General features: G+C 36.8%; 5 protein-coding genes and 3 long non-coding RNA genes across 9 annotated transcripts in view; 7 read left to right on the top strand and 1 right to left on the bottom strand.

The window, feature by feature from the left end:
- LOC113474774 overlaps positions 1-4,144 on the bottom strand; it is a 14,535-nt gene extending 10,391 nt beyond the window's left edge. The window contains exon 1 of the long non-coding RNA XR_003396461.1: positions 4,062-4,144. This is a non-coding gene — a long non-coding RNA (uncharacterized LOC113474774). The remainder of the gene's footprint in view (positions 1-4,061) is intronic.
- LOC101242754 (wall-associated receptor kinase-like 5) overlaps positions 1-8,259 on the top strand; it is a 10,943-nt gene extending 2,684 nt beyond the window's left edge. The window contains exons 2-3 of one of the 2 annotated variants that reach the window (XM_004226738.2): positions 6,933-7,757; positions 7,893-8,259. In XM_004226738.2, the coding sequence (XP_004226786.2) occupies positions 6,933-7,749 (817 nt within the window). In that variant the 3' untranslated portion in view covers positions 7,750-7,757; positions 7,893-8,259. Of the gene's footprint in view, positions 1-6,932 lie in introns of both variants that reach the window. The other variant, XM_026837162.1, reaches the window with a different exon arrangement.
- On the top strand, positions 4,062-4,968 carry LOC104266319. The gene is made up of 2 exons (XR_717503.2): positions 4,062-4,180; positions 4,786-4,968. It is a non-coding gene; the product is annotated as an uncharacterized LOC104266319 (long non-coding RNA).
- Positions 5,616-5,997, top strand: LOC104266318. Its single transcript, XR_717502.3, has 2 exons — positions 5,616-5,806; positions 5,869-5,997. It is a non-coding gene; the product is annotated as an uncharacterized LOC104266318 (long non-coding RNA).
- Positions 8,260-8,732: 473 nt separating the features above from the next.
- Positions 8,733-12,652, top strand: LOC100177930 (trafficking protein particle complex subunit 11-like). The gene has a single exon (XM_002122106.4). The coding sequence runs from the start codon at positions 8,749-8,751 to the stop codon at positions 12,133-12,135; it is 3,387 nt and encodes a 1,128-aa protein (XP_002122142.1). The 5' UTR covers positions 8,733-8,748; the 3' UTR covers positions 12,136-12,652.
- Positions 12,653-12,841: 189 nt separating this feature from the next.
- Positions 12,842-15,066, top strand: LOC100184993 (digestive organ expansion factor homolog). Its single transcript, XM_002127757.4, has one exon. The coding sequence runs from the start codon at positions 12,955-12,957 to the stop codon at positions 14,854-14,856; it is 1,902 nt and encodes a 633-aa protein (XP_002127793.1). The 5' UTR covers positions 12,842-12,954; the 3' UTR covers positions 14,857-15,066.
- LOC100182622 (uroporphyrinogen decarboxylase) lies at positions 15,067-18,546 on the top strand. The gene is made up of 5 exons (XM_009862183.3): positions 15,067-15,190; positions 15,496-15,702; positions 16,584-16,756; positions 17,248-17,390; positions 17,784-18,546. The coding sequence occupies exons 1-5, from the start codon at positions 15,090-15,092 to the stop codon at positions 18,246-18,248; spliced, it is 1,089 nt and encodes a 362-aa protein (XP_009860485.1). The 5' UTR covers positions 15,067-15,089; the 3' UTR covers positions 18,249-18,546.
- A 1,934-nt stretch (positions 18,547-20,480) lies between these two features.
- On the top strand, positions 20,481-24,480 carry LOC778729. The gene is made up of 5 exons (XM_002122249.4): positions 20,481-21,545; positions 22,112-22,309; positions 22,720-22,893; positions 23,172-23,330; positions 24,212-24,480. The coding sequence occupies exons 1-5, from the start codon at positions 20,513-20,515 to the stop codon at positions 24,394-24,396; spliced, it is 1,749 nt and encodes a 582-aa protein (XP_002122285.4). The 5' UTR covers positions 20,481-20,512; the 3' UTR covers positions 24,397-24,480.
- The last annotated feature ends 933 nt before the right edge of the window (positions 24,481-25,413 follow it).

Genomic DNA, 25,413 nt, shown 5'->3' with positions numbered 1-25,413 from the left:
CTTAACAGTAATTGCTTCTAATGGGTTGTTTAAATTGTCAGTCATCCCAATAAAAAACAAATAATAAAAAGTCCCCCAAATATTACCTACAAAGTTACATGCATGGTAACTCAAAAGCGGGTATGAGGCGTAAGAAACAGAACACCTGTGTCTAAAAGACTTTTGTTTTCCGACCACACAAGGATAAAGCAAGTTTCATTCTGAATCATATTTTATTTAACTTACCGTTTAAGGCCAGCGACGTTTCATATACATATATGCCATACATTATAATCTTGTAATATGTATTCCACTAGTTTTAATAATATTACTATTTCAGTTGGACGGTAAAAATACTCTTCCCGAAAATATTGCAGATAACGGCGCAATCCGTCAATCATTTCTTGTAAGTATTTTCACATGTGGCGACTATTGAACCAACTTGGTGATGCATTAGGTCGAGGACTGTCTCTTAAACCATTTTTCACTAGAGAATTTTTTATTTATTTTTCTGTTTTTATTGAGGTTGAACACTTAACGGCAATTGATCCAACCCAGTGGTTCCTTATGAAAATGATACATACAGATACATACATGATACATGGCAATTATTTTACATACATGATACAGTAAGCTGGCACAATTATACATACAGTTGCTTCAGTTGCGTACAGCTGCATACAGTTGCGTACAGCTGCATACAGTTGCGTACAGCTGCATACAGTTGCGTACAGCTGCATACAGTTGCGTACAGCTGCATACAGTTGCGTACAGCTGCATACAGTTGCGTACAGCTGCATACAGTTGCGTACAGCTGCATACAGTTGCGTACAGCTGCGTACAGTTACACACATCATACAGTAAGCGGGCAATCTCAATTCTTAAGTGAATATTAACACATGTGTAATCTGTCACGCAAAAATAATAAAAGCTAAACATTCAAAAACTAACGCAAATGTAGAAATGGCTTAGGTTGTTTTAACTCAAACCACTCAAGCAATCGGTCTATTTAGTCATGACCTGCTATCTTGATGAACTTAATTTCAAACCGTTATTTTATATTTCAAGGCATATAAAGACTGGGTAGCAGAAATGGGTGAAGAGAAATTGCTCCCTGGAATGGAATTTAACAATGAGCAGATGTTTTTCTTGGGATATGCTAATGTGAGTCACATGTTGTACTGTGTGACATTGGTGTTGTTAATGAATGTAACATTTTTATCAATGTTAGGCACAGTTTATTTTGTACACTTTGTGCCTGCTTACAAGATGCCACTTTTTGTAGATGAATATTTTAGAGGATTTATTAGTCATAGTGTATAGCTGATTGTTTATGAATGAATAAAAGATATTTTTAATTGGCGTATTTATTCTTATGCGGCGTGGCAACAACAGTCATTATAACATGGATGTTTAATTGCATGCCTCACTTACAACATACAGAACTTTTTATATGATTATTTTTTTGGATATATTTTAACGCATTACTGACAATAAAAATTTGGTAGCAAACAAAGAATTTTTACGGAGTTATATAACTATCTGTGGGGCCCTTAAAAGAGGTCTGTTAATTGTTCAAAACATGATTAAAAAATAGGATTTAGTTGCTAATGCTTCCCGTCTTACCCCAGCTTACTATATCTCTTGAACAGGTTAGATGTGGTCACTATAAAACTGAACGTGCTCAGTATGACATAAAGGCAGATGTTCACAGCCCAGGAAAATTCCGGTAACTTTTTTTTTGTTTTACCATAGCTATTTAGTGTAGCTTATTTATCCTCGAATGGTTGGCATCAAAAGTTTTTATAACATGAGTGTTTCATACACTTAGTGCAGACTTAGGAGTTTTTGTATGTGGAATGTTTGTCATACCGGTAGTAGAAAAACAGTTTATCGCCAATTAGCATTTGACGCTGTTATCATTTTTCGTGTGTGAATAAATGAATGAATGTAACTAGTTTACCCTCGCGCAGCAGGTCAACAACAGTCGTTATAACACAGGTGTTCTGTTTCTTACACCTCATACCCATTTACGAGTTACCACATGTGTAACTTTGTGGGTGATTATTTTTTTATGTGTTTGGATAACAATTTGGACAACTCATTGGTGACACTGGGTTGGAGTAATTGTCGTTAAGTGTCCTGCCCAAGAACACATACGCCCACAATGGTACATTGCTTTATTAATACCAAAATTAAATGTCATATATATTAAATATAAACAAGATATTTACAAATTTAAACCTGGTGTGTGAAACCTGATGTATAAAAATATGACAACCGTTTTATTACTACGGTCGTTGCCTAGCCTTGTGAGGATAAATAATATATGGAAAACAAAATGACTTATTTATGGTATTTGATTCACAGAATACTTGGGCCGCTAATTAACTTCGAAAAGTTTGCTTCTGTGTTTAACTGCCCTGCTGGAAGTAAGATGGTTAAGCAAGCAGATGCCGAGAAATGTATAATATGGTGATTTGTAATCGATGTAACTATGGAACCCCTCAATTATATTGATTTTGTAAACAATTACATTGTGTAGGATATTGCTTATTTACCCTCGTGAAGCCGACTTTAAAATAACGTCGAAAATTCGGTTATCAAAATTTTGCTAAAAGAGCCTAAAGTACAAGCACCGGTAGCATATTGCTTTTATAGCATAGTCCTGCTCAGCAAATTTTGATTTTTTTATACATTTGGTAAAAACATAAGTTTTGATGTACATATTAGGCGGTTTATATAAAAATGAATTGGGCCATGTTCCAAGCCACTACGTGCATATTGAGTCGCGTATATTGAATGCCAAATATTTTTTTGCGTATACAAGTTTGCTGTACATAAAATAATTAGTTGTAACGGTTTAAAACCTGTTGTGTTGTTTTTTTATATTAGCGTGTTTTTTAAACTGTATAAATGCATGACTGACAATTGGAGAACTCATAAGGGACCGCCAGGTTGGAGCAATTGCCATAACTGTATTGATGAAGAACACATACGTAGAAAATGGTAGCAGCGTTGAGTCGCACCCGTGACCGCAGTTTGAGTCTGGCGCCCCGCACTGCCAGGTAATGCATAGATTTCAAGGTGAAAAAGATGAGCCTAGTAAGACGAAAACGATTGAAAAATGATTAATTCCAGAAGAAAAAAAACAATTTATTCTCTTACTCTATGGCGCCCTTTATACTCCGTGGCTCCCTCTGCTGGGAGAAAGATAGTTAAGAAAGCAGATGTCAAGAAATGTATAATATCATAGTATACTGAAGTATCATGGTATCACTTCAGTATACTATGATAATATGGTGATTTGTAATGCACGGAACTATGGAACCCCTCAATTATGTTCTTAGTTGGTCTACGGTATTTCAAGTCAATCAGTAGCTATATAGTAGGGTGCGGTAGAATATGGCATGTTTCCATTCTCTTCTTTCGTCCCTTTTATTAGTAAACAAAGAACAATTACAGAATTATATAACCGTAGCTCCTTAAACTCAAAAAGAGCGTGGTTAATTGTTGAAAACACGACCCCCAAATCTGTGGTTCATTTATGCTAACGTAATCTCATCTTATCACACAAAAATAATAACGGCTTTAAAAATTCACTTCCATACAAAATGATTAACGGCTTTGTAAACTCAGCTCACGACTAAAGCTCACGACTAAAATTTTCACAGGAACTGCGGAAATAATTAAACGGAGGATATACTTCTCACTGCGAAGTATCAACCAAACCAACGTTCATTATCCCATATGTGTTGATGCTCGTGGTGTTTAAGCTGCTTTAGTGTATTGCTGTGATCTATATATAAGTGTTTTAAACAATTAACAACGATCTATGGGAGTTGTAAGGATGCGGTTTTATAATTCTTTGAATGTTCTTTGTTTACTACCAAATGGACCGAGAAAATAAAATAAAAACGTATCTCATCTTCCCCCACTTTACTGTATTTTATTTAAGTACGCGCCTATATTTACTGGTATAACTAGAATCATATATTGTTTTGTAGCTGGTATTGTGTTTTATAAAGTCAATAAGTATTGTTGTCTTATTGCTATGATAACGTGTTTTATTTTGCATTTACAGTTTTTAAAGTTTAACTGAGTAAAGAATTATGAAGTCTGCTCTGATCTTGCTTTGCTGTGTTTTGATGATTGTTATTGATCCAACTACTTCCTTGAGCTATAAATCCAAGCTTGACAAGTTTGTGTTTTAATATTGTTTATTCAGTATATAGTAGAGTGGGGGAAGATGGGACACCTTTTCATTTTGTTTTCTCTTTCCATTTGGTAGTAAACAAAGAACATTCAAAGAATTATGAAACCGTATCCTTAGGACTTCCACAGACCGTCGTTAACTCTTTAAAACACGATCAGGCTATTTGGAAATTATGTGTTAAAGGTGTCCCATTCTCCCCCACCCTACTATATAAGTAAATAAACAAAAGAACGAACTAATCAATAAGGAATAGTTATACTCGCTTGGTGGGCAACGTCAGACGTTATAACACGGGTGTTCTGTTTCATACTTCTGATGCTGCCCGATTGCGTATAATAATGTAGTTTGTATATATGTCTTTATGTGGTCCAAAAATAAAAGAGCGGAATGATATATGGTAGTATGGTACTGTAGGGTAAGATGTTATAACTTTGTAAATAATAATCCTTATTTACTAAACCAAATTGGTCGACAAAAGAAAAAAAACATGAACCATCTTGCCCCACCCTAATATACCGCAATTTTTGTCATAGAATTAATGCTTCCCTTTCCCATAATAAAATTACATGTTATACATTTTGTACTAACAGATCTCCGCTTAGTTTTTACAACTCCCACTCAACCGCGAATGATAATTTGGACGAAATGAGAAGTCTCCAGCAGGACCTTGAAAAGCTCCGAAGTTAATTTGAGGGTCAACCAAATAAACGCATTTCAACTTACTAACTGTTATGTTTAAGTGATGCGTTTGAATAAAACATAATATACTCCAATATTCTCTATTCTTTAAAGAAGATATAGTAGGGTAGGGCAGGGTAGGACACTTTTTCATTCTATTTTCCGTCCCATTTGGTAGTAAACAAAGAGCATTCAATGAATTATAAAATCGTATCCTCACGACTTCCATAGACCTTTGTTAGTTGTTTAAAACACGATCTGAATATTTGAACAATATGTGCCAAAGACTAGTTTTATGCTGAATAATGCAAGTATCTCGAAGAACAGGAAATTGAGGCGGAAGCGATAAAACACGATTCATTTCACGAATAAATAGCGACTTGCACGTCTTTTCTTTTTTTGTTATTGTTCTACTGTATTGGGTAAACAATTTAGCATATATGCCATATTCTGTAAAGATTGTTGTGTTTACTTGTTTGCTCTTTTGGGCTTAAGAGTTGAGGCAAAGCCCGGTAAGTTGTAATGGGAGATTTAAAAAAAAACAACGGATTCCTAGAAAAACATACCAGTTTGCTGGAGTTGTCTATGTGTGTGTCAGGGAATGCGATATAGTAGAGTGTGGGGGTAAAAAGGGACTTTTATTCTGTTAACAGAATTATATAACCAGAGACCGGTATAGGTGATGACTTTAAAAGGGCGTTGGGAATCTCTACATCTTTCTTAATAGTACTTTATAGTGCCACAGTTACATTTTTATAACTCTTTTATTTTCGTTAAGAATTAAAGTCATTTCGTTAAGAATATTGTAAAAATCAAACCTTCGAGAAAGTATATATATATAATGAAGTCTACTTTGACACTACTTTGCTGTGTGTTGATTCTAGTTGCGAAACCAGTAAATGCCGTGTGGATGAGAACTATCTCGAGGAACGGGTTAGATTTTGTTTATAATATGGTTGTGTGGAAATATTGACCATTTTTATTTCAATATATAGTGGCGGATATTACTCACGCTACAACGAAAAGGCATCACGATCTTCAGAGCAGGAATTGGACGAACAAGAATTACTCAATTTCAAATTTAGTTCGCAATAAATTTGTTTACCTGTGCGTAAACTTACAGATATGCTATTTTACATCGATATATCAGAGCCCAATTTTCGTACAATGAACTTGGTTTTAAAACGCCTATAGCCTATATGACTGTGGTTTAACCTGCGACTTATTGGCGCAAACACCGAAAGCTGGAAGGCGCCGAAAAATTGATCGACCATTTTCGACACGACAGACAAATTAATCGACGGATTTACAATTTACGTCTCACATTAAATTAAATAAAAAAAAATTGCACAAAAAAATTCAGCTGTTGAATGGTGTTTCTATAAGCGGTTTACGCACGGGCGATTTCTGTACAATTTGTTTAAATAGAGGAAGCTAACGTTTCTGTAATAAATATGTTCCTAAAACTTGAAAAAATAGTTATCATTTTAGTTAATTTTTGCGAAAAACAACATCATTCCTTGGCGTCAAATTACAATAGTTAAATTGGGACAAATGTAAGACTAGTAAAACTTGTAAAAAAAACCTAAATGGTGTACTATATTTTTTCGGTGCTAGAGTGAAGAATCTTCCCCCCACGGCCCCACCTTATTTGCTTACCCCTAACCCCTAGGTTAGGGGGTTAGGTGTTGATGGTTAGGGGGTTAGTAGTTATAGACTGTAGTTAGTGGTTATAGTGGTTAGGGGTTAGCAAATAAGTTGGGGGGGGGGGGGAGATTCTTCACTCGCACCATTTTTTCAGTTCAGTTAAAACATTTTAGATTAGCATAGTAAAATTGGACTGTTATACCAAACAGCCACATGGATATAACAATTTGGCACGATCCCAAGGACTTAAGTCAAGTTGTGATGAAACTGATGTTATTTGCAACGGTAGAAATGGAAACATTAGAAGAGGCGTTTCCAAAGCACTCGGGCATTTTGTCATCAAATGTTACCAAATAACTGGCACCCAAATATCAAATGATATTCTAAAAAAGAAAGTTTATAACTCGGCGACCATTTTGCATAGTTTGAGGCACGAGAATATAGTCAGTATATACGGTGTCACATCATGGGACCAATGCTATGCTGTTATAACACCTTATATGCCTGGTGGAAGTTTAAATTGCTTACTACGACGTGAAGTTGTGGACGGACTTAAGCTACGTATTGCTCGAGACATAAGTGCTGGCATAGTGTACCTGCATTCCATAAAGAAAAGTAATGGACAGATAGTTACTCATGGCTCAATCAAACCAAGCAACATTTTACTTGGACCAAATTTAAGAGCAATGATTACCGATTTTGACGCTGCGCAAATTGCAACCTGCACTGGCCATCGAAGTGATGAGACTGATCTAGGCTCATTACCTACTAATGCTATAGTGTATTCTGCACCAGAGAGAATCACACATATTTTCAGCTTGTATAAGCCGCATATGGATGTATACAGCTTTGGGACAATTCTATATGAACTGATCCTGCAGAGAGCACCATATTACAACATTGATCAGGCAGGAATCTCACAATACATTATTCATAACTCTCCAGATATGACCCCATTTGATAACCTCCGAGAACAGAATGAGATATTGCAATGCTTAGTTGATGAAATGAAGAAATGCATAACAAGAGATGGGGAAAGGCCTAGTATTGTAGATGTACATGATAATCTAGATGAGGTAAACCACAACCAGAATCACTTAGAAATAGCAATAAAAGCTCATGATCTGATGGTGTCACTTAAAATGTATGATGTCCCATATAACACTACTACTGAAAGAACCTCGATCCAAAAATTCGTCTTTCCGTTTAGGTCTATTCCCAGAGACTAAAACTTAAATATCCATGTATGGTTTAAAATGTATTGCCCTACGTATAAATGTATTTTACATAAAAAGATGAATGAATAAAACTTATTTTACCCTTGCCTGGCCGGCCGTGACAGTCCTCATAACATTGGTGTTCTGTTTTATACACCTTACTCTTCAGAGATACCATTTGATCTTTAGAGCGATTATAAGATTATTTTCAATGTATGGCTGACAATTTAGACAACCCTTAATGGACCACTGAATTGAAGAAATTAAACAGCTGTTTATTGTATTGTGCAAACACATAATAATAGTAACACTGGTCACTGTTAACATGTAACCTTTTTGCTAAGGGAAGGTGCTCTAACCACTGCATTTAATGCAATAATATTTATTAAAAAAATTATAAAGTTAACTTTAACTGCTATATTACCATTAAGGAATTAAATTTTATGATTCACATTTAATACATTTCATATAAAAAATTCTTCAGAGGCAACATGCATTAACATTTGTTAAAAATTAACATTTTTTAAAAAAATTGTTTAAAACTTTTTTTCTTTTTTTTACCTGATATAGCCTATGTTTGCAAAAAAGGAGCATTTTTAAACATCAAGCAATATACATGATGATTGTAGTTTTTATATTGGTATTGACATGTAGATTGTGAAAGTTACTACATTGTAACCTTTGCTTTTTTTCTTCCATATTTCCATACACCATACGCTTATCTTTACTTAACTTTTGTAAACTGCTATAAATCAGTATAAACAAACTTCAGTTTAATCTATCATCTGTTTTATAGGTTCTTTGTTCCGCTTTTTGATTATTCATGTATTTTCGTTTTTAAATTCCTAATGATTTCAGATTTTCCTGTTTTTTCGTTTTCGAATAATAATGTGTTTTCATTTTACAATGATTAAGTTCTAGTTCGATTTTTACTATGTTTATTTAAAATCTTATTCCTTAGATATAATAAACATTTATGAAAACTTTTCAGGCAATAATAGGTGTTTAAAAATGTCGAAACATTTAAAACTCCCTGAAGAACTATGCTGCAACCCAACGCCATTCATTGTACTTACTGGTTTGGATAACGTTTACAATGCAGTGCATAAATCAATCTGGGATGCATTTTGCAATAACCGCCGTAATGACCGATTGCAAATACAGTTTTCATGCCTTCCTGGAGATCATGCATATCCAAGAAGTAAGACAAAGAGAACATCGTATGATTGGTATATACCCAAAGGTCTACTGAAGTCTAGCTGGATGAAAAAACACCTTTCCCTGCTCCCTTCTGTCGTGGTTGTCTTTTTTGAACTAGACTGGGACGACCCTGCATGGAAAGAAAGGCATCTAGCTTGTGCCTCAAGAGTACAAGTAGTACGATCCAGTTTACAAGGTCGCACGACTAAAGTCGCGGTCGTTTTGATACAGAAAAGCACCCCCTTGCCGCCAGGAGAGGATATGGTTGCTGCAGAAAGAGCAGCGGCATTATGCAGCGCTTGTGAACTCTCTGCAAAGTCTCTTTTCATTCTACCGCACACAGACCAGCTGCTTGGGTATATAATTCGGCTCGAAAATGCTTTTTACGAGCTATCGCAGGTCTACTATAGAACAGAGGCACGCAGAGTTAAAGCACATAAGGAGTTTCTAAATAAAACAACACACCAGCTTTTATTTCCAAGGCACCAATTTAAAATCGGATTTTTCAATGAAATGATTCAAGATCCAACGAGTGCCCTGAAGCATTACCGTCACGCATACACTCATGTCCATGAACTACGCACTTACGAAAGCAACAACCTTGAAATTAAGCTAGTAGGGGGCTTTGTAAACTACAAAATCTGCAAATTGTGTTTTTTGAAGCTAAACGCCCCTCTAGATGCAATAACCCAGTTCAGACAGCATGTTGAGCAGTTCAAATCAATGTGTGGCTCACAGGATCTCTTATTTGAACACAGTGCTTGGCTAAGCCACCAGTATCAGGTGTTTGCTGACCTTTTCAGTGAAGCAATTTCAAAAGGCCTGTCTGCCATTCAAACCCAGCACCCTGGCTTCTACTACAACCAGGCAGCTTACTATGCGAAAATCCGAAAGCAATGCGCCCAGAAATTAAAGGCTTCTTTACAAGATCAAACATACCCCTCAGAAGACCCTTTGAAAGTGGAAGTGCTTGAGTTTTACGGCCAACGGCCTTGGCGGCAAGGACAGCAAAGGATTGACCCTGCTGATCACAGCAAAGAAAAAGATGGCATAATGGCTTTGCAGTTAGAGGAGACAAAACAAGACCATTCACTGCAAATTATTTCCCTTCTTGGCTCCGCTATCTCTATATTTAAGAACTATCACTGTCATCGGCTTAAACGGCAACTCACAGTGCAGATGGGAGAAGAATATTACCACGCTGGGGATTACATGAAAGTAGTTGCTCTACTGACACGCGCAACTGCTGACTATCGTACCGGACGCTGCTGGTTGATCCTATCGAAAATCCTCTGGATGTTGCTCCACTGTTCCTACCTCACAGCAGATCTTGAGTCATTTTTGATCCATTCAACTCAACTATTAAGCCGCCATCTAAGTATCCCGCATGATGATAAAATCACAGTCCAGCACAGCTTAATGAATCTTCTCATGAGGCAGATCCCTCTTCCGATTCTGCTCCCAGCATCTTTCGATCATGTCCCGGAGCACCATACCTCCGCCTACAACGACGCAGAAGAAAAATGGAAAACTCTTTTGTCATCACCAAAATCGTTTCCTGTCTACTCTCTACAAGTAACAGATGCAATTCCGTTCGTGGAATGCAAGTTCCAGTTTTCCAAGCCTCAGTTTACAATGGAAGAGGTAATAGCACTGCATGTGTTCACACGTGTTACATGCCCTGCCCCATGCAAAATCTCCAAGCTCTTAGTTCTACTCAACAACGGTACAGAGCTCTCTGTCGAAGAAAATGCAGAAAAAGATGCGAAAAAATCAGACCTAAAACAGTATACACCATTTGAAATTAAAGAACACGTTTTGAAATTTTTATGCAGCCCACACGAGAAACAGAATGTTCTAGAAGTCCGACAATTATCCGTTCTGCTTGGCTCCAGTAATGGTCTAAGTATTGACCTGATATGGTCTGATCAGTTTGTGGATGCCGCCACTGATCCAAAGCCTTCTTCCCCTTTCAGTATGGCTCAACTTGGAGGCGAGAAATGCTGGGATGACATCTCTAACATCACTTCAACTGAGATTGTAGAGTGTCCCTCTCGCTTGAAAGTAAATATCCTTCACAAAACTCCAGCTTTTGTGGGAGAGGCATACGCGATAGACATCAAAATAAACTCATCAGAAAGCAATGATTTCACTGCAGAGAATGTTACAGCCGTTTTATCACTTAAACAAAATGAGAATTCTGAAACAGAAGCTCATCTTTCTGAAAAATGCTCTGATTTACACACTTCCAAAGCCAAATCTCTGCAATTAGCTTTAGGAAACATGGAAACCAACCAAACAATTGAAAGAACAGTATACGTACAGACCACGCAAGCATCTGTGCTCCACTTTTCCCTCCACGTTTCTTACCAGATGCAAAAACCTTCAGAACTCCCCAAAACTGGTGTTCTGACCTGCACGAGCTCAGAGAGCATTGATTTTGCTGTTGAGGTTCTAACTCCATTCAATTTCACGGCACATGTCACTTCCTTGAACCTGGACTCGGTTTCAACTGTCAATCAAAATCAACCTTTTATAGTTTTGGTCAATGTGTCGTCGGAAAATTTCTCTCCTATTCAAATTAATTCATTTTCTTTGCACCTTAACGAAAATGATGGTTTCAAAACTGCAGGTGAACAGAGTCCAGCGTTGGATGGAAAAGTACTTCAACAGCGAGAATGCGCTGTAGGAGCCTTTACAGTCCTCTGTGACAAGTCCCACGACCCTAGTACTTCGTTTTTAATCGGTTCTTGTACTTTTGAATGGTCTCGTTTCGAATCCGAAAACCCTGCTCAAAAAGTGACACTCCAGCGAAAACTTCCAAGCATTTTAGTCAAATCCAGCCCAGTTTCTATAACCGCCGCTGTTCCCGCTTTCGGGCACCTGCGACAGAAGCTGACCATTACATATTCGTTAAAAAGCCACATCTCGGAGCCTCAGACTATAGAAATCAGCTGTGAGGGCTCTGACGCTTTCATGTTTTCCGGTACGAAAAATTCCACAGGTTTTCTTGCACCAGGTGAAGCTCACAACTATTCATACAACTTTTTCCCGCTAGCTATCGGCTACCAAGAGCTCCCCAGGTTCATGGTTTCATGCACCAAGCATGCTGAAGATGAAAAAGCAGCGCAAAAAGTTGACCAATATCCACAAAACCGATTTATTTTTGTTAAACCGCTCACTGAAAAGCAATTGTAGTTTTTTGACGCATTCTTTTTTTTCGCTAATTTTTACTTAAAAAATAAAATGCAAATATATATATATATAGATATCATTCTAGATTACATAGTGATTTCGTAATGATCGCAATTCGCTAATATATTGAGTAACACATATAATATAGACGTAGATAAATATTTTAAATGTTATTCTTTTAAGCTATTACGGTCTTTTGAATTACTTCAAAAATTCTGTCTTTCTGATTTATTTCTAAATATTTTGCTTGTAATTAAACCATTGTCACAGCCAGGCTTTTAAACAACCCTTTGATAAACTTTAGGTGCCAAAACTAGGCTGGTAAAATTTTTTACACTACATTTATCAGTAAACATTGGAATTAACTTTGTTGCACAGCTAAAAAAAAAAGAAAGGGAGGGTTCAATCTAAAACAAATTGAAAGAGGTTTAATTTACATTTTTTATAAAGGGGGCCACGCAAACCTTTCTGGCTGCGCCCCTGTGTATATGTCTACGGCTGGCTACCTCCCCTGCCCTTTTTAGGCACCTATGTGAAAAGGGTGTTGTTTTTTTAGGAGAAAAAAGCATGAAATTGAGTCATTTACTATGAAACTATTTGCTTTGCCTCTTCCACTGACTTCAACTTCATAACTTTGTGCTTGTGTGATCTTTATTTAATCTCCATCAGTGCAAAATGTGCAATGCATGTGTTTTATTATTGTTTATTCTCATAAAAACAGTAAAATATACTTTACTATTTTAATTAATAAAGTCATTTTTTTCCCAAATCCAGATTCTTACAGTACTGTGTTAAAATAAATTTAGAAAATTTTAATCTGAAATGAAAAGAGCGACAAAAACAAAGAAAAATGCACCAGCGAAAAAGAAAATTCGTCCTGCTGAATCAGCGCCCTCTAAAGTAGAATCTGAAAATGACAAATCGGAGTCTTCCGAAAATGAAGAAGAGGAAGAAGTCTATAAAGATGATGGAATCCTCCTAAATGACTCTGATGTTAAATCCTGGGAGGCGAAACAGAGTTATTTATTGGACGATTCAGAACTGGAAAACCTGAATGCAAAATACAGTATGCGGTCGTCAAAAGTTGTCCAAAATAAACTTGTCCGTCTTTTTCAGCGCCAAAAAGTTCCAGAAACTGTCGATGAAGGCGATGAAAGTCTACTGGCTTCGGATAATGACTTCCCAAGCACTGTTAGCGATTTAGAGAAGTGTTTTCAACTGCCGAAAGTGGTTTCTGAAAACTGGTTAAAGCTATCGCAAACCATTAAAACTGGAGTAGTGGATTCTGCAGTTTATTTTAAGCTGTGTGAAGCTCTACAACAACAAGCTAGCGTGTATTATTCGGATCAGAATTACCTTCAGCAGAGTTCAGAAATAAGGTTAGCTTATTGTGCACGGATTTTAAACCACCTTTTAAAATCTCGTGCAGTTCTGCAAAGAAATGACCAAAAAATTAAACTTTCTGAGAATAGCAATGAAGAAGTAAATGATGTAAAAGACAGGGGGCTTGTTCAACCTAAAGTTCTTATTCTGTCTCCTTTTCGGTCAAAAGCGTTTGAGATTGTGAACACTTTAATTTCGCTCTTGCAGAACAACAAAAAAATGGAGGTCGCTTTCAAAAAACGCTTCAAAGAAGACTTCGGCTCTTCTGAAGAAGATGCGGAAAAGATGGAGAAAAAACCAGAAGATTATCGGATGCTGTTCTCCGGACACACGGACGAGCACTTTAGGATTGGTATCACACTCGCGCAAGGAAAAATGAGGCTATATTCCCAGTTTTATAAATCTGACATCATTATCGCTTCTCCTCTTGGTCTACGAACCGCAATCGGGGAAATAGGAGAGGCCCATTATGAGTATGATTTCCTCTCTTCTATTGAAATCTTTGTTTTGGATCACGCGGATGTATTTATGATGCAGAACTGGGAGCATGTCCTACACATCATGAAGCATCTTCATTTACAGCCAAAAGATTCTCACGATGTTGATTTTTCCCGGGTATTTGACTACTGTTTAGACGGGCACTCTAAACACTATTGCCAAAACCTTGTCTTCACCAGCGTGGATTTACCTTCAATTTCAACTCTGCAAACAAAATACTGTTCGAATCGGAATGGCTTGGTGTCTTTTAATGACTCTAAACTTGAAGGCTCTGTTTGTGGTGTTATAAAACAACTTCCGTTAGGCTTTCACAGATTAAATACTTTCCAGCTTAAATTTTCTGATGTACCAGACACCAGGTTTAAGTTTTTTCTCGACTATATTTCTAAAGCACAACAACAGCCTGGCACCCTTGTGTACATACCACAATACTATGACTTTGTGCGCATCAAAAACCATATGAGAAGGCAAGTAAAGTCCGCTGCTGGCCCTGCTTTTGGTTACATCAGCGAATATAGCGACTCAAAAACTGTAGGAAAAGCACGCCGTAATTTTCTCATTCAAAAATTTCCAATTCTCTTGTACTCTGAGCGATACCATTTCTACCATAGGCCAAACATAAAAGGCATTAAGCATATTGTGTTCTATGACCTGCCTACCCACCCCCATTTTTTCAGTGAGTTGTGTAATATGATGTCAGGTGCTGATGTTAATATGTCAGTCAGTGCAATTTATTCGAAGTTTGATTCCAAAAAATTAGACCATGTTGTAGGGACAGCTCGTGCCAGAAATTTACTGCAATCAAATAAGTCTTTTTTCATGCTTGTAACTGGGAAGTCCTAATACCTATCTAACAATAAACAGAATCGAATTACATTTGAGATTTTTGCAACTTTGTTTTTAATATTCTGAAAATAAATGGTGTTTTGTTACATTAAATTTGGTGTCTAAATTTTGGCAAATTTGTTTTTAAAAAAATGTTTGGTATGAAAAAACATGAAATTTATTGAATGTATTTAAACAGAAATTGACAATTTGTTTGGTATTTTCAGATTTATTTTGCAGAATATTAAAACATGTGTGACTTTGCTCCATTAAAGAATGACCTTTTTATTCGAGCTGCATTCTGTGAAAAAGTGGAACGGACTCCAGTATGGGCAATGCGGCAAGCTGGAAGGTATGCTTAATTACTGCTACTATTGTGCGCATGTGTCCTTGGGCAAGACACTTAACGGCGATCGCTCAAACCCAGCGGTCACTTATTAGTTGTCTAAATTGTCAGGCATAGCACAGAAAAAAATACCCACAAATTTACATATGTGGTAACTAGTAAACTAATATCACGTGTATGAAAAAGAACACCGTGTTATAATAACTGTCGTTTCGGCCACGTAGGGATAAAGTAAGTTACATTTATTCATTTAATCATATATATATATTTTGTTTAAATTTTAAGACAGATTGAATGTTTTTTTTACCCAGATACTTAAAAGAATTTCAAGAAGTCCGAGCCAAGCATGACTTCTTCACTGTCTGCCGAACGCCGGAGTTGGCATGTGAGGTCACGCTACAACCACTAAGGCGAATGGAGCTCGACGCTGCCATTATATTCTCGGATATTCTCGTCATACCGCAAGCACTGGGCATGGAGGTTCAGATGGTTCCTGGCAAAGGGCCTGTATTTCCAAAGTAAGAGCATGTTGTTATAAATAAATGTAACTTGTTTATTCTCGTGTGGTGAAGCAATGACAGTTGTTATAACATGGATGTTGTTGCATACACCTTGTGCCTGCTTAAAAGTTGAATGAATAAATGAAAGTAACTTGTTTATTCTTACGTGGTGAAGCAATGACAGTCGTTATAACATGAGTGTTCTGTTTCATATATCTTTTTCCTGCTTACGAGTTACCACATATGTAACTTTATTGAGGATTTTTGCATTGTCAGTTGGGTGTCTTGCTTCAGAAAGCACACGCCCAATTTGGTAGCTGATTTGAGTACTGAACCTGTTGACTTTGTGTTACAACTGCAAACTATCTAACCTTTTAGTTAAAGTGATTGACAATGCAAGCTTAGCTATTATATAGGCAAGCATTTAATATAGGAATAGCTCTTGTATTTTTATATTGAATTTGAAGTAGTTGAATATATATGGCTCGCAGAGTCAAGAAGTCCCCACAAAAATCAGGTGTCTTTTAAACTTTGTGTATATAAGCCGTATGTAAAGGGTATGTAGCTGAGGTCCGAACAATGGTAGTAACACTATCCCATTTGATGAGGAACGTCTATCTAGATCGGATGATAATCACTAATGGGTCAATGGCCACATTACGAAAGCTACCAGTTAAATTGAACAAGACACTTACTGGCAATTGCTCCAACTCAGTGGTCACTAATGGGTTATTCAAATTATCAGTCACACATAAAAAAAATCACCCACAAAGTAACATACATGGTAACTCGTAAGCTGGCACGCTGGGTATGAAACAGAACACTGATGTTTAACGACTGTCGTTTTCCAGCCACTCGAAGATAAAGTAAGTTACGTACATTCATTCACATTTTTTCAGACCCTTGGCCAACCCAGAGGACTTGAAAACATTGAATCAAACACCAGACGTGGATAAAGAACTCGGTTATGTGTTTGACGCTATAAAACTTACGAGACAAAAACTAGATGGGAAAGTCCCTCTTATAGGATTTAGTGGGGCACCCTGGACACTCATGGCATACATGGTCGATGGTATGTGTTTATATGTTTATTGCTTTATTTCTGTGAGATATCATTTCATTTTTACTCTATTTTAAGTAGTCACTAAGTACTTTTATTTAGTTCGGCCAAAAACTGAGTTAACAAATTTCCAAAAAATTGATTTTAATAGTTTAGTAATTTTTGAAGCTGATTTTTGGTAATTTTTATATACAATTACAATGTTGTCTCATCAATTACAATTGAAAAGACAAGGTATAGCAACAAAGCGACAGTCGTTAAAACACGCTACTGTTAAAAAATATGATAATTTAATTGGAAGAAAGAAGCGTGGTCACTACACCTAGCAGACAAACATTAACAAGCCATTTAGGTTAATTATTTACAAGTTAAGCTTCTAACGGAAAGAAAAGTGCGCGTAAAGCGCTTGACAGGGGACATGAGACCAATACCTTAATTCTCAGCATTATAAATTCATAAAACCCTAATCATTTTAAAAAAACGAATTTTGCTTCATTTTTAAGGGGGTAGTTCTGCCACGTTTTCTAAAGCACGTTCGTGGCTGTTTCGGTCGCCAAATGAGAGCAAAGCATTGCTGGATATGCTAACTGACACCACCATTAAATACTTGGTAAACCAAGTCCGTGCTGGTGCACAAGCTTTGCAGGTATGTGGAAATTTATAGGAGTATTTTTTTCCGTTTCAGACACTTATTGGAAATTGCTTTAACCCAATGGGCACTGATGGGTTGTCCAAATTATCAGCCGCACATAAAAGAAATAGAAAAGCCCCTAAAATAATCACCCACAAATTAACACACTCGGTAACTCGTTACCTGGCATGAGGTGTGTGAAACAGAACACCTGTATTTAAGGACTGTTTCAAGCCACGCGAGAATAAAGTAAGTTACATTCATATGCAGTTAAACAACTTGCATGGGGTGTATAAATCCTTCATACATAAAATCCCCTCATCAATGACCCTTACATCTTAAAAATATCTCATGTCTTATCTCTTGTGACAAAATTTTAACCAAAACATTTTTGTTTTTGTTTGTTAGGTTTTTGAAAGTCATGCTGGTATACTGGGTAGTTCAACCTTTGCCAAATTCTCACTGCCCTACCTTGCAAAAATCGCAACCCAAGTCAAAAAACAGCTATCAGATTTAGGCATACAACGCGTGCCGCTTATAATTTTCGCAAAAGGCGCTCATTACGCTATAGAAGAACTTAGCGCTACCGATTATGACGTAATAAGCCTAGACTGGACGATGGACGTAAAACGCGCGCGAGAAATTTGTGCCAAAAAATCCAAGGCTTTGCAGGGAAATTTGGACCCTGCGATGCTGTACGCAGGCGTGGACGAAATATGTAGCGCCACAAAGAAAATGGTCGAGGATTTCGGCGTTACAGGGCACATTGCTAATTTAGGGCACGGTATGTACCCAGATCTAGACCCAGAACACCTTAAAGCGTTCGTGAATTCCGTGCACTCAGCTTCCGAAGAGATTATTAATTCCGCCTAAATATGACCATGTACAGCTGAAAAAAAACAATTTTTCTGGCAATTAGTAAATTTCAATGTTTTTTTGATTTTTTGAATTTTCTTTTGTAGCAATAATAATATCGTTTCGGTGTTTTTTTATTTCGTTTCAACGAAGGCATACGAATATGTACAAAACAAAAATAGACAACCATATTAATATATTCTCCCAAAGTTCACTTTCTGTATATCTCTATGCATTACGTTTAATCATGACTTAATTAAAAAAAACAACGGTGCAGTTCGTACTTATGTTCGAAAATAAAAAAAGTTACAATGTTTTTGCTTAGTTATTTCAAAATGTGTTTTATTTTGTGATGTGTAGCTTTAGATTATACACAGGGCCATTTGTAACAGTACTTTTAAACGTTTTTTCTGCTGCCGTGACGTATATTGTTAAGAATGCATTGGTTATACGTGTTTGACAATCCGATTCGGGGCAACGACACTCATTATAACGCTGGCGTTTTGTTTCATACACCTGCCGGCTTAAGAGCTACCTTATATGTTTTACGGGTAATTAATGTTTAGATTTAATCTTTTTTCGAAGCTACTTTTTTTCGAGATTCTATCTGTTTTTCGAAATTTGACACAACTTTTTGTAATCAGTTAGAAGAAAAGTTTACCAGTTAAATAAGACCATCAAACAATAAAATGGCGACCCACTTTCGAATCCGATGGTTTGAGAAACAGTTCTACAATAAAAAACATGTTTTTATGTAACTTATACTTCGAATATGTCGACAAATGTCATATATTGATCTGTTTCAGGTCTAAAGGGCTTCTATATGGTAAGCATACGACTGAAGTACCATTCGTTCGTTACTTTACTCAACTAGAATTGTAACTTCGCCACTTCAGCCGATAACCAATAGCCTGGTATTTATGATTGTTGTCGAACAGTCTTTGTTTTAATAACTGCCAAACGGCAGACACGTATCTCGTATAAAAGGAGAATATTTTTCTACTATAAAAAAGTTTGCTGTTAGGCATATTTAAGTCTTTAAACGTTATAACGTAAAGTTCTTTATTCGTACCGACGTCTGACGTCCTATTCACGTTTTTCTAGATTCAGAGATTTGTTTTTTTTTGAGTGTTTGATTTTCGGCGCCTTTTATCATCTGTTTTACACATATTACGTTAGATTTGAAATATATTTGTTCCTATCTGAGCCTATGTAGGCTTACGCATAGTACGGTGGGGTAAGATGGGCCACATTTAGCACATATTATCCAAAGATCCTGATCGTATTTTAAACCCAAAACAACGGTCTGTGGGAGTCGTGAGAATATGGTTTTAAAATTCTTTAAAGGGACGAGAAAATGAAATAAAAAAGTGTCCAATCTTCTCCCACCCTACTATATATAGGCAAACTTTGTTAAAAACTGTCTTTTAGAGGTACAACGTCGTTTTTATTGCGACCGTGACTTCCAGGGTCGCAAAACGTTTGTCTCACTCGAACAAAACAAACATAACCTGCGACGTAAAAGATCCTCCACGCAATTTTCAAAAGGGAAAATGCGCTAAAACAACATTTAAGCTGCTTTTTGTTGGTTGGTTTGTAATTTACACAGTGAGGGTAAAAGTGTTTCGTGTTTTTATAGTCAGCCACTTAGAAATTGTGTTCCGAGGCGCCAACTTAAATTTGTTACTTGTGGCTAGAGAGAAAACAGAATTATTACAGATGTTCGTATAAGAAAACTAAATACTTTAATTTAAATTATAAAAACTTAGCACAGTCAATTAAAAATTAAGTACAACAATCTTAAAACTACTTATTTGTTTACGTGGTTTTAAATTTAGTAAAAAAAGGAAAAAAACATTTTACAAAAAGGCGAATTTAAATGTAAACAGCAGCAGTTGAAACAGGCAACGGGTGTTTTTTAGTCTTTGGTTTTAAGTTTTAAAATCGTGGTTACTGTAAATACTGTAACTGTTCGTATAAAATTTCTAAAAACAAGTCGTAGGCAGTATTACGTTATAAATTCCGCCAGAAGTAAGTAATAGCTGTTATAGTTTTATTATGACGTATAGCCAATGACCTCCACGCACTATTAGTCTTGCCGTTTATAATTTGCGGTAAGATGGTACATTTTTGAATATTTTGTATCGTCCCGTTTAGTAATAAACAAAGAATTTTTTTTAATGCTATAAACGGTATCTATCTTACCCCCCGGTACTATATATTGCGAAAATCTTAGTGAATGGTCTAACTCTTAACCTATTGTTGATGTTGTAGCGTTTAAGATGTCCTTTGCTGCGAACACTTCGTTCACATCATATATAACCGGAGGAAAACTGAACTTTGGGAGCATTGGAATTTCAGGGGAAAGACCGAATTTCCCAAGTCCACGAGTGGCATTGCCAGATATTGGTAAAATAATGCGGGAAGAACGATCATGCCTTACTGTGCCACATGGAGAAGATGCCCCACTGCATTCGGAAAATAGAACGGTTGAAAAAGCGCCACGCGTCTCCCCGACCAGTGAAATTTGTTCAGTAAACATTACTGCCAATCCTAGTTCCGGACAGGCGGGGGCTGGTCTCTTAAGCAACACTTTAAATAGAGCCGAGACCTTTAGCGAAGAACCGACACATTTCGCATCAATAGACGCTGCGAAAATAGATGGACATCTTACGACTTGCCATTCAGCGTTCTTACAATCACCGTGCGCGACTTTCAGCGAAATGCTGCGAGACGACGTGACCTATGGCTTCTGCTATAAAGCAGATAGCGATTTCTACAGCTTTGGGGCCGAGGAAAATACACCAGCACTCGAAAATTCTAGCAATAAAAACGAAGCAGTCGTGCCAGACGATGCACCGAACACGGAACTTCATATTTTACAAAAAAGTAAATTCAACAATACAAATTTGACGTCTTCGTTAGTAAGGCCTACATCGTTTTCAGCTGACACAAATGAACCTTCAACCCTTCAAGGTACAACAGCCACCGAATTCAACAATAATGATCAGGTACTGGACAAGGATACCACCCAAACTGCAATCCCATATCACAACTTATCTCCTAGCATGGATTTTTCGCCAAGTGAGGCGAATTTTTATGCAGCACCACAAGCGTATAATAATTTACCAAGCAGTATTGCAACACCCAACAGCGAAAAAATGGCAGAAGCCCCAGAAATGTCAAGTAGCATACTCGACGATTTGGACCTGTCGGATATTAATAACAGTAGCATGGAAAAAATGGAGAGGGAATATTTTAACGAGGCAATAAAGGAAGTCTATTTCGCTTGTTCACTGCTCAATTTGCCACCGGGTCAGTATAGCTTATAGTTCTGTTTATAATTTTTAAACTTATTACATTACTGGTGCTGTTGGTTAACTCGCATGGCTTTAACCCAGAGGTGATAGGTTCAAGGCTTGTCGCTGCTACCATGGTAGGCGTTTGTATCCTTGGGAAAGACCAAACGATTTAAAAAACGAAAACTGCGCTTTAACCCAGTGGTCACTAATGGGTTGACTATAGATTGTGAGCCCTAAAAATCATATAGTAGGGTGGGGGAAGATGGGACACCTTTTCATTCTATTTTCTCGTCCAACTTGGTGGGAAGCATATAAAATTTAAAGAATTATGAAACCTTATCCCTACGACTCCCTTAGACCGATGTTAGTAATATAAAACACGATGAGGATGTTTGGATATCATGTGCTAAAGGTGTCCCATCTTACCCCACCCTACTGTATCATTTAAATGGCGAAAATATGAGAATCAACAATAAAACAGTTGTTAAAACACGGTATGATAAAAAGTGTGGGGAAAGTGTCAGTTCAAAAGCGTAGCCCTTGCACCTGAAGTAACTTATTTTTTTGTTTTATTTAAAGATCCGATTCTGTGGTCGAAGCAGCACGTTGAGAAATGGGTCATGTGGACGACACACCAGTGTAGACTGCCAGCTCTTGACGTGAGTGTGTTTAGAATGCCTGGCACTGCTCTATGTCGAATGACGGAAAGAGATATGCACAAGTTAGCACCAAGCTGTGGTGACATCTTACACGCTAGGCTTGAGATTTGGAGATCAGGTTCGCTTTTTTAAATTGTTGTAATGTAGATTGATTCATCTTATGGGCAAGACACTTAATGGCAGCTGCTTTAACCCAGTGTTCACTAATGGGTTGCCTAAATTTTGAGTTACATTACAGGGGAAAATATACCCACAAAGTTACACATGTAGTAACTCGTAAATGTGCACAAAGTGTATGAAACAGAACACCTGTGTTATAACGACTTCCGTTTTCCGGCCACTCGAGGATAAAGCAAGTTACATTTATTCATTCAACCATTCGTTCATTCATACATTTTGTTATAACAGCTTATTTACTAATATGATCTGGTGCTACGAAATGTGTAACAGAATAATAATATATAATTTCGTCTAAATGGCATCGCCAGTTTTTATTCAAAATATGCATTTTTGTTTTACCATACACAGCTGTTGGGAGTCAGCTTTTACAAAGTAATGAATACCAAGAGATTGAAGAAAACATGGGCGTCCCACCTCCAGCTGCAGAGACAGGATTATTTTCGCTCAAACCAAAACACTTAAACTGCCAATCAAACTACTCAACTGAAGTCATTACTGATAATAAAATGATGATATCAACTGGTAAATGCAAATGATATATATATAGTAGAGTTGGGGAAGATGGGACACCTTTTCATCTTATTTTTTCCCATATGGTAGTATAGAAGAAAAAATTAAAGAATTATAAAACCGTATTCTCACGACTCCCATAGACCGTTGTTAATTGTTTAAAACACGATCAGAATATTTGGATATTATGTTCTAAAAGCGTCCCGTCTCCCCCCACCCAGTATTTACCTTTCGAACCTTATTATTTAACATTGTCAATCATTGTACACCTGACGTTCTGTGTATTTTAGCAATACATACCAGAAGCAAGCTAGAAGACACAAATTCAAGTGCTGCGGCGCTAACACCAAACTATTCGAGTGGAATCCATTTGTGGCAGTTTCTGAAAGAACTGCTCCTTCAACCGCAATCATTCAGTCGTTATATAAGATGGATAGACAAGCAAAGAGGTGAATGAGTTATTGTAAATACCTATATGTGTACTAGGCCAAAGCAACGAGTATAACTCTGCCAGTGTCTGAGAAAATTCAAGTTTATTTAATACGGTTTGCTATTAAAAACAGTAAGTGATACAGTAAAGTTGGGGTAAGGTGGGACATCTTTTGAACATAAAATCCAAACATTCTGATATTGTTTTAAACAATGGTATATTGCAATCGTGAGGATATGGTTTTATAATTCTTTCTATGTTCTTTATTTACTACCAAATGGGACGAGAAAATGGAATGAAAAGGTGTCTCATATTCCCCACCCTATTATATGTAAACGGAATTTACGGCTTACTTTGAGACGTAGTTCTTGCAGCGTAAAAACAATTATTTGTCTCTACACTACCACAACAGCTGTGATTTTTAGCAACAAGTTCTCACGAATTATAAGTGTTTTGTTTTATCAAGTGCGCCCATTGAGCAACGGTTTGTTTTGGCGATAATATGTCGGTCATTGTAAATACACAAACTACACTTAAAACTTAGTCACTGTAATATATGATAGGTTGGCGTGCGATAGTTTTCATTCTCCTTAAATCGTCCCATTTGGTAGTAAACAAAAAATCTTTACAGAATTATAGTAGGGTGGGGGAAGATGGGACACCATTTCATTCTATTTGTTCGTCTCATTTGCTAATAAATAAAGAACATTCAAAGAATTGTATAGTGTATCCCCACGACTCTAAAATAGCGTTGTTGATTGGTAAAACACGATCTAAATGTTTAAATATTGTGTGCGAAAGGTGTCCTATCTTCCCCACCCTACTATAATATGTGCTAAATGTATCCTGTCTTACCCCGCAGTACTATATAAATGCTATATTAAGCAAATTGTTTTACAGGCATCTTCAAGATAGAAGACTCCGTTGAGGTAGCGAGGCTTTGGGGCGTCCGGAAAAATCGACCGGCAATGAATTATGACAAACTAAGTCGTTCTATAAGGCAGTATTATAAAAAAGGAATCATACGAAAAACTAAAGTTTCTCAACGGCTCGTTTACCAGTTTGTGGAGCCCACTCACGAGTAAAGTGTATTCTAGCTTGCATATTTATATATATTGGGGTGGGGGAAGACGGGACACCTTTACCACATAATATCCAAATATCCTGATCGTATTTTAAACAATTAACAACGGTCTATGGGAGTCGTGGTGATACGGTTTTATAATTCTTTGAATGTTCTTTGTTTACTACCAAATGGGGCGAGAAAATAGAAGGAAACGTGTCCCTTCTTTCCCCACCTTACTATGTAACAGTTTTTGTATCATTTTATTAGGTTAATTTTATGTTCATGCTATTTAATGTAAAGTTCAAATCTTGGTGCGTGGGTATACAGATGTTTGGGTCTATCCTTACATTTTTGCCACTGTGTTACACTAATATTTATTTCTTTTTTACTTCACAGCAAACGTACTACCTTTTAAGTACAATTTATTGAGAGATATTTAATCTAACACTGTTCACAATTCGTGCTTCAAATAACTTGGTCTATATACGCATGTTCTAACAAAATTTTCGTTCTTACTTCGAACTTTGAATTAACACAAATTTTGTGCAATGACTTTTGTCGATTTGCGCCATAATATACACGTACCTGCATTTTGGGCACGTAAGTGGTCATATAGATCCTTTTTCGTCGACCAGTTGTCCTTTTTCTTGTTGTTATTTTTTCTGACTTAAAACCGCATAATTAGCGAGTAATTAACGATTACTTTACTGTTTGATCAAAAAGTGGTCCAAAATATAACTTCAGTATTAAGATTAAACAATAAGAATGAAAACCAGGATATTTTATTTGAGAACGTTTAACGATATAACTTGGGGATAGTAATAAAAGTATGAATAACTCGATAACTCTGGGATTAAATGTAACACGGATCGCCCTGTGGTTCGGGCCTCGCCGTAAGACCTCACTCGTATGGAATAGAATGAATGAATGAATGTAACTTACTTTATCCTCGCGTGGCAGGAAAACGACAGTCGTTATAACACGGGTGTGCACCTCGCGCCAGCTTACGAGTTACCAAGTATGTTACTTTGTGAGT

The sequence above is a fragment of the Ciona intestinalis genome, chromosome 12, assembly GCF_000224145.3.
Source record: "Ciona intestinalis chromosome 12, KH, whole genome shotgun sequence".
Lineage (NCBI taxonomy): Eukaryota > Metazoa > Chordata > Ascidiacea > Phlebobranchia > Cionidae > Ciona > Ciona intestinalis.
Note: the sequence above shows the minus strand (reverse complement) of the source record. Positions and strands in the feature narration are given on the sequence as shown.

What these genes read in the sequence shown, in the direction of transcription:
- LOC100177930 (XM_002122106.4), top strand. Translation starts at nt 8,749, where the DNA reads ATGTCGAAACATTTAAAACTCCCTGAAGAACTATGCTGCAACCCAACG.
- LOC100184993 (XM_002127757.4), top strand. Translation starts at nt 12,955, where the DNA reads ATGAAAAGAGCGACAAAAACAAAGAAAAATGCACCAGCGAAAAAGAAA.
- LOC100182622 (XM_009862183.3), top strand. Translation starts at nt 15,090, where the DNA reads ATGTGTGACTTTGCTCCATTAAAGAATGACCTTTTTATTCGAGCTGCA. An exon ending in CATGGCATACATGGTCGATG is followed by an intron (nt 16,757 to 17,247) that starts GTATGTGTTTAT and finishes TTCATTTTTAAG; the next exon opens with GGGGTAGTTCTGCCACGTTT. An exon ending in CTGGTGCACAAGCTTTGCAG is followed by an intron (nt 17,391 to 17,783) that starts GTATGTGGAAAT and finishes TTTGTTTGTTAG; the next exon opens with GTTTTTGAAAGTCATGCTGG.
- LOC778729 (XM_002122249.4), top strand. Translation starts at nt 20,513, where the DNA reads ATGTCCTTTGCTGCGAACACTTCGTTCACATCATATATAACCGGAGGA. An exon ending in ACTGCTCAATTTGCCACCGG is followed by an intron (nt 21,546 to 22,111) that starts GTCAGTATAGCT and finishes TTTTATTTAAAG; the next exon opens with ATCCGATTCTGTGGTCGAAG. An exon ending in GCTTGAGATTTGGAGATCAG is followed by an intron (nt 22,310 to 22,719) that starts GTTCGCTTTTTT and finishes TACCATACACAG; the next exon opens with CTGTTGGGAGTCAGCTTTTA.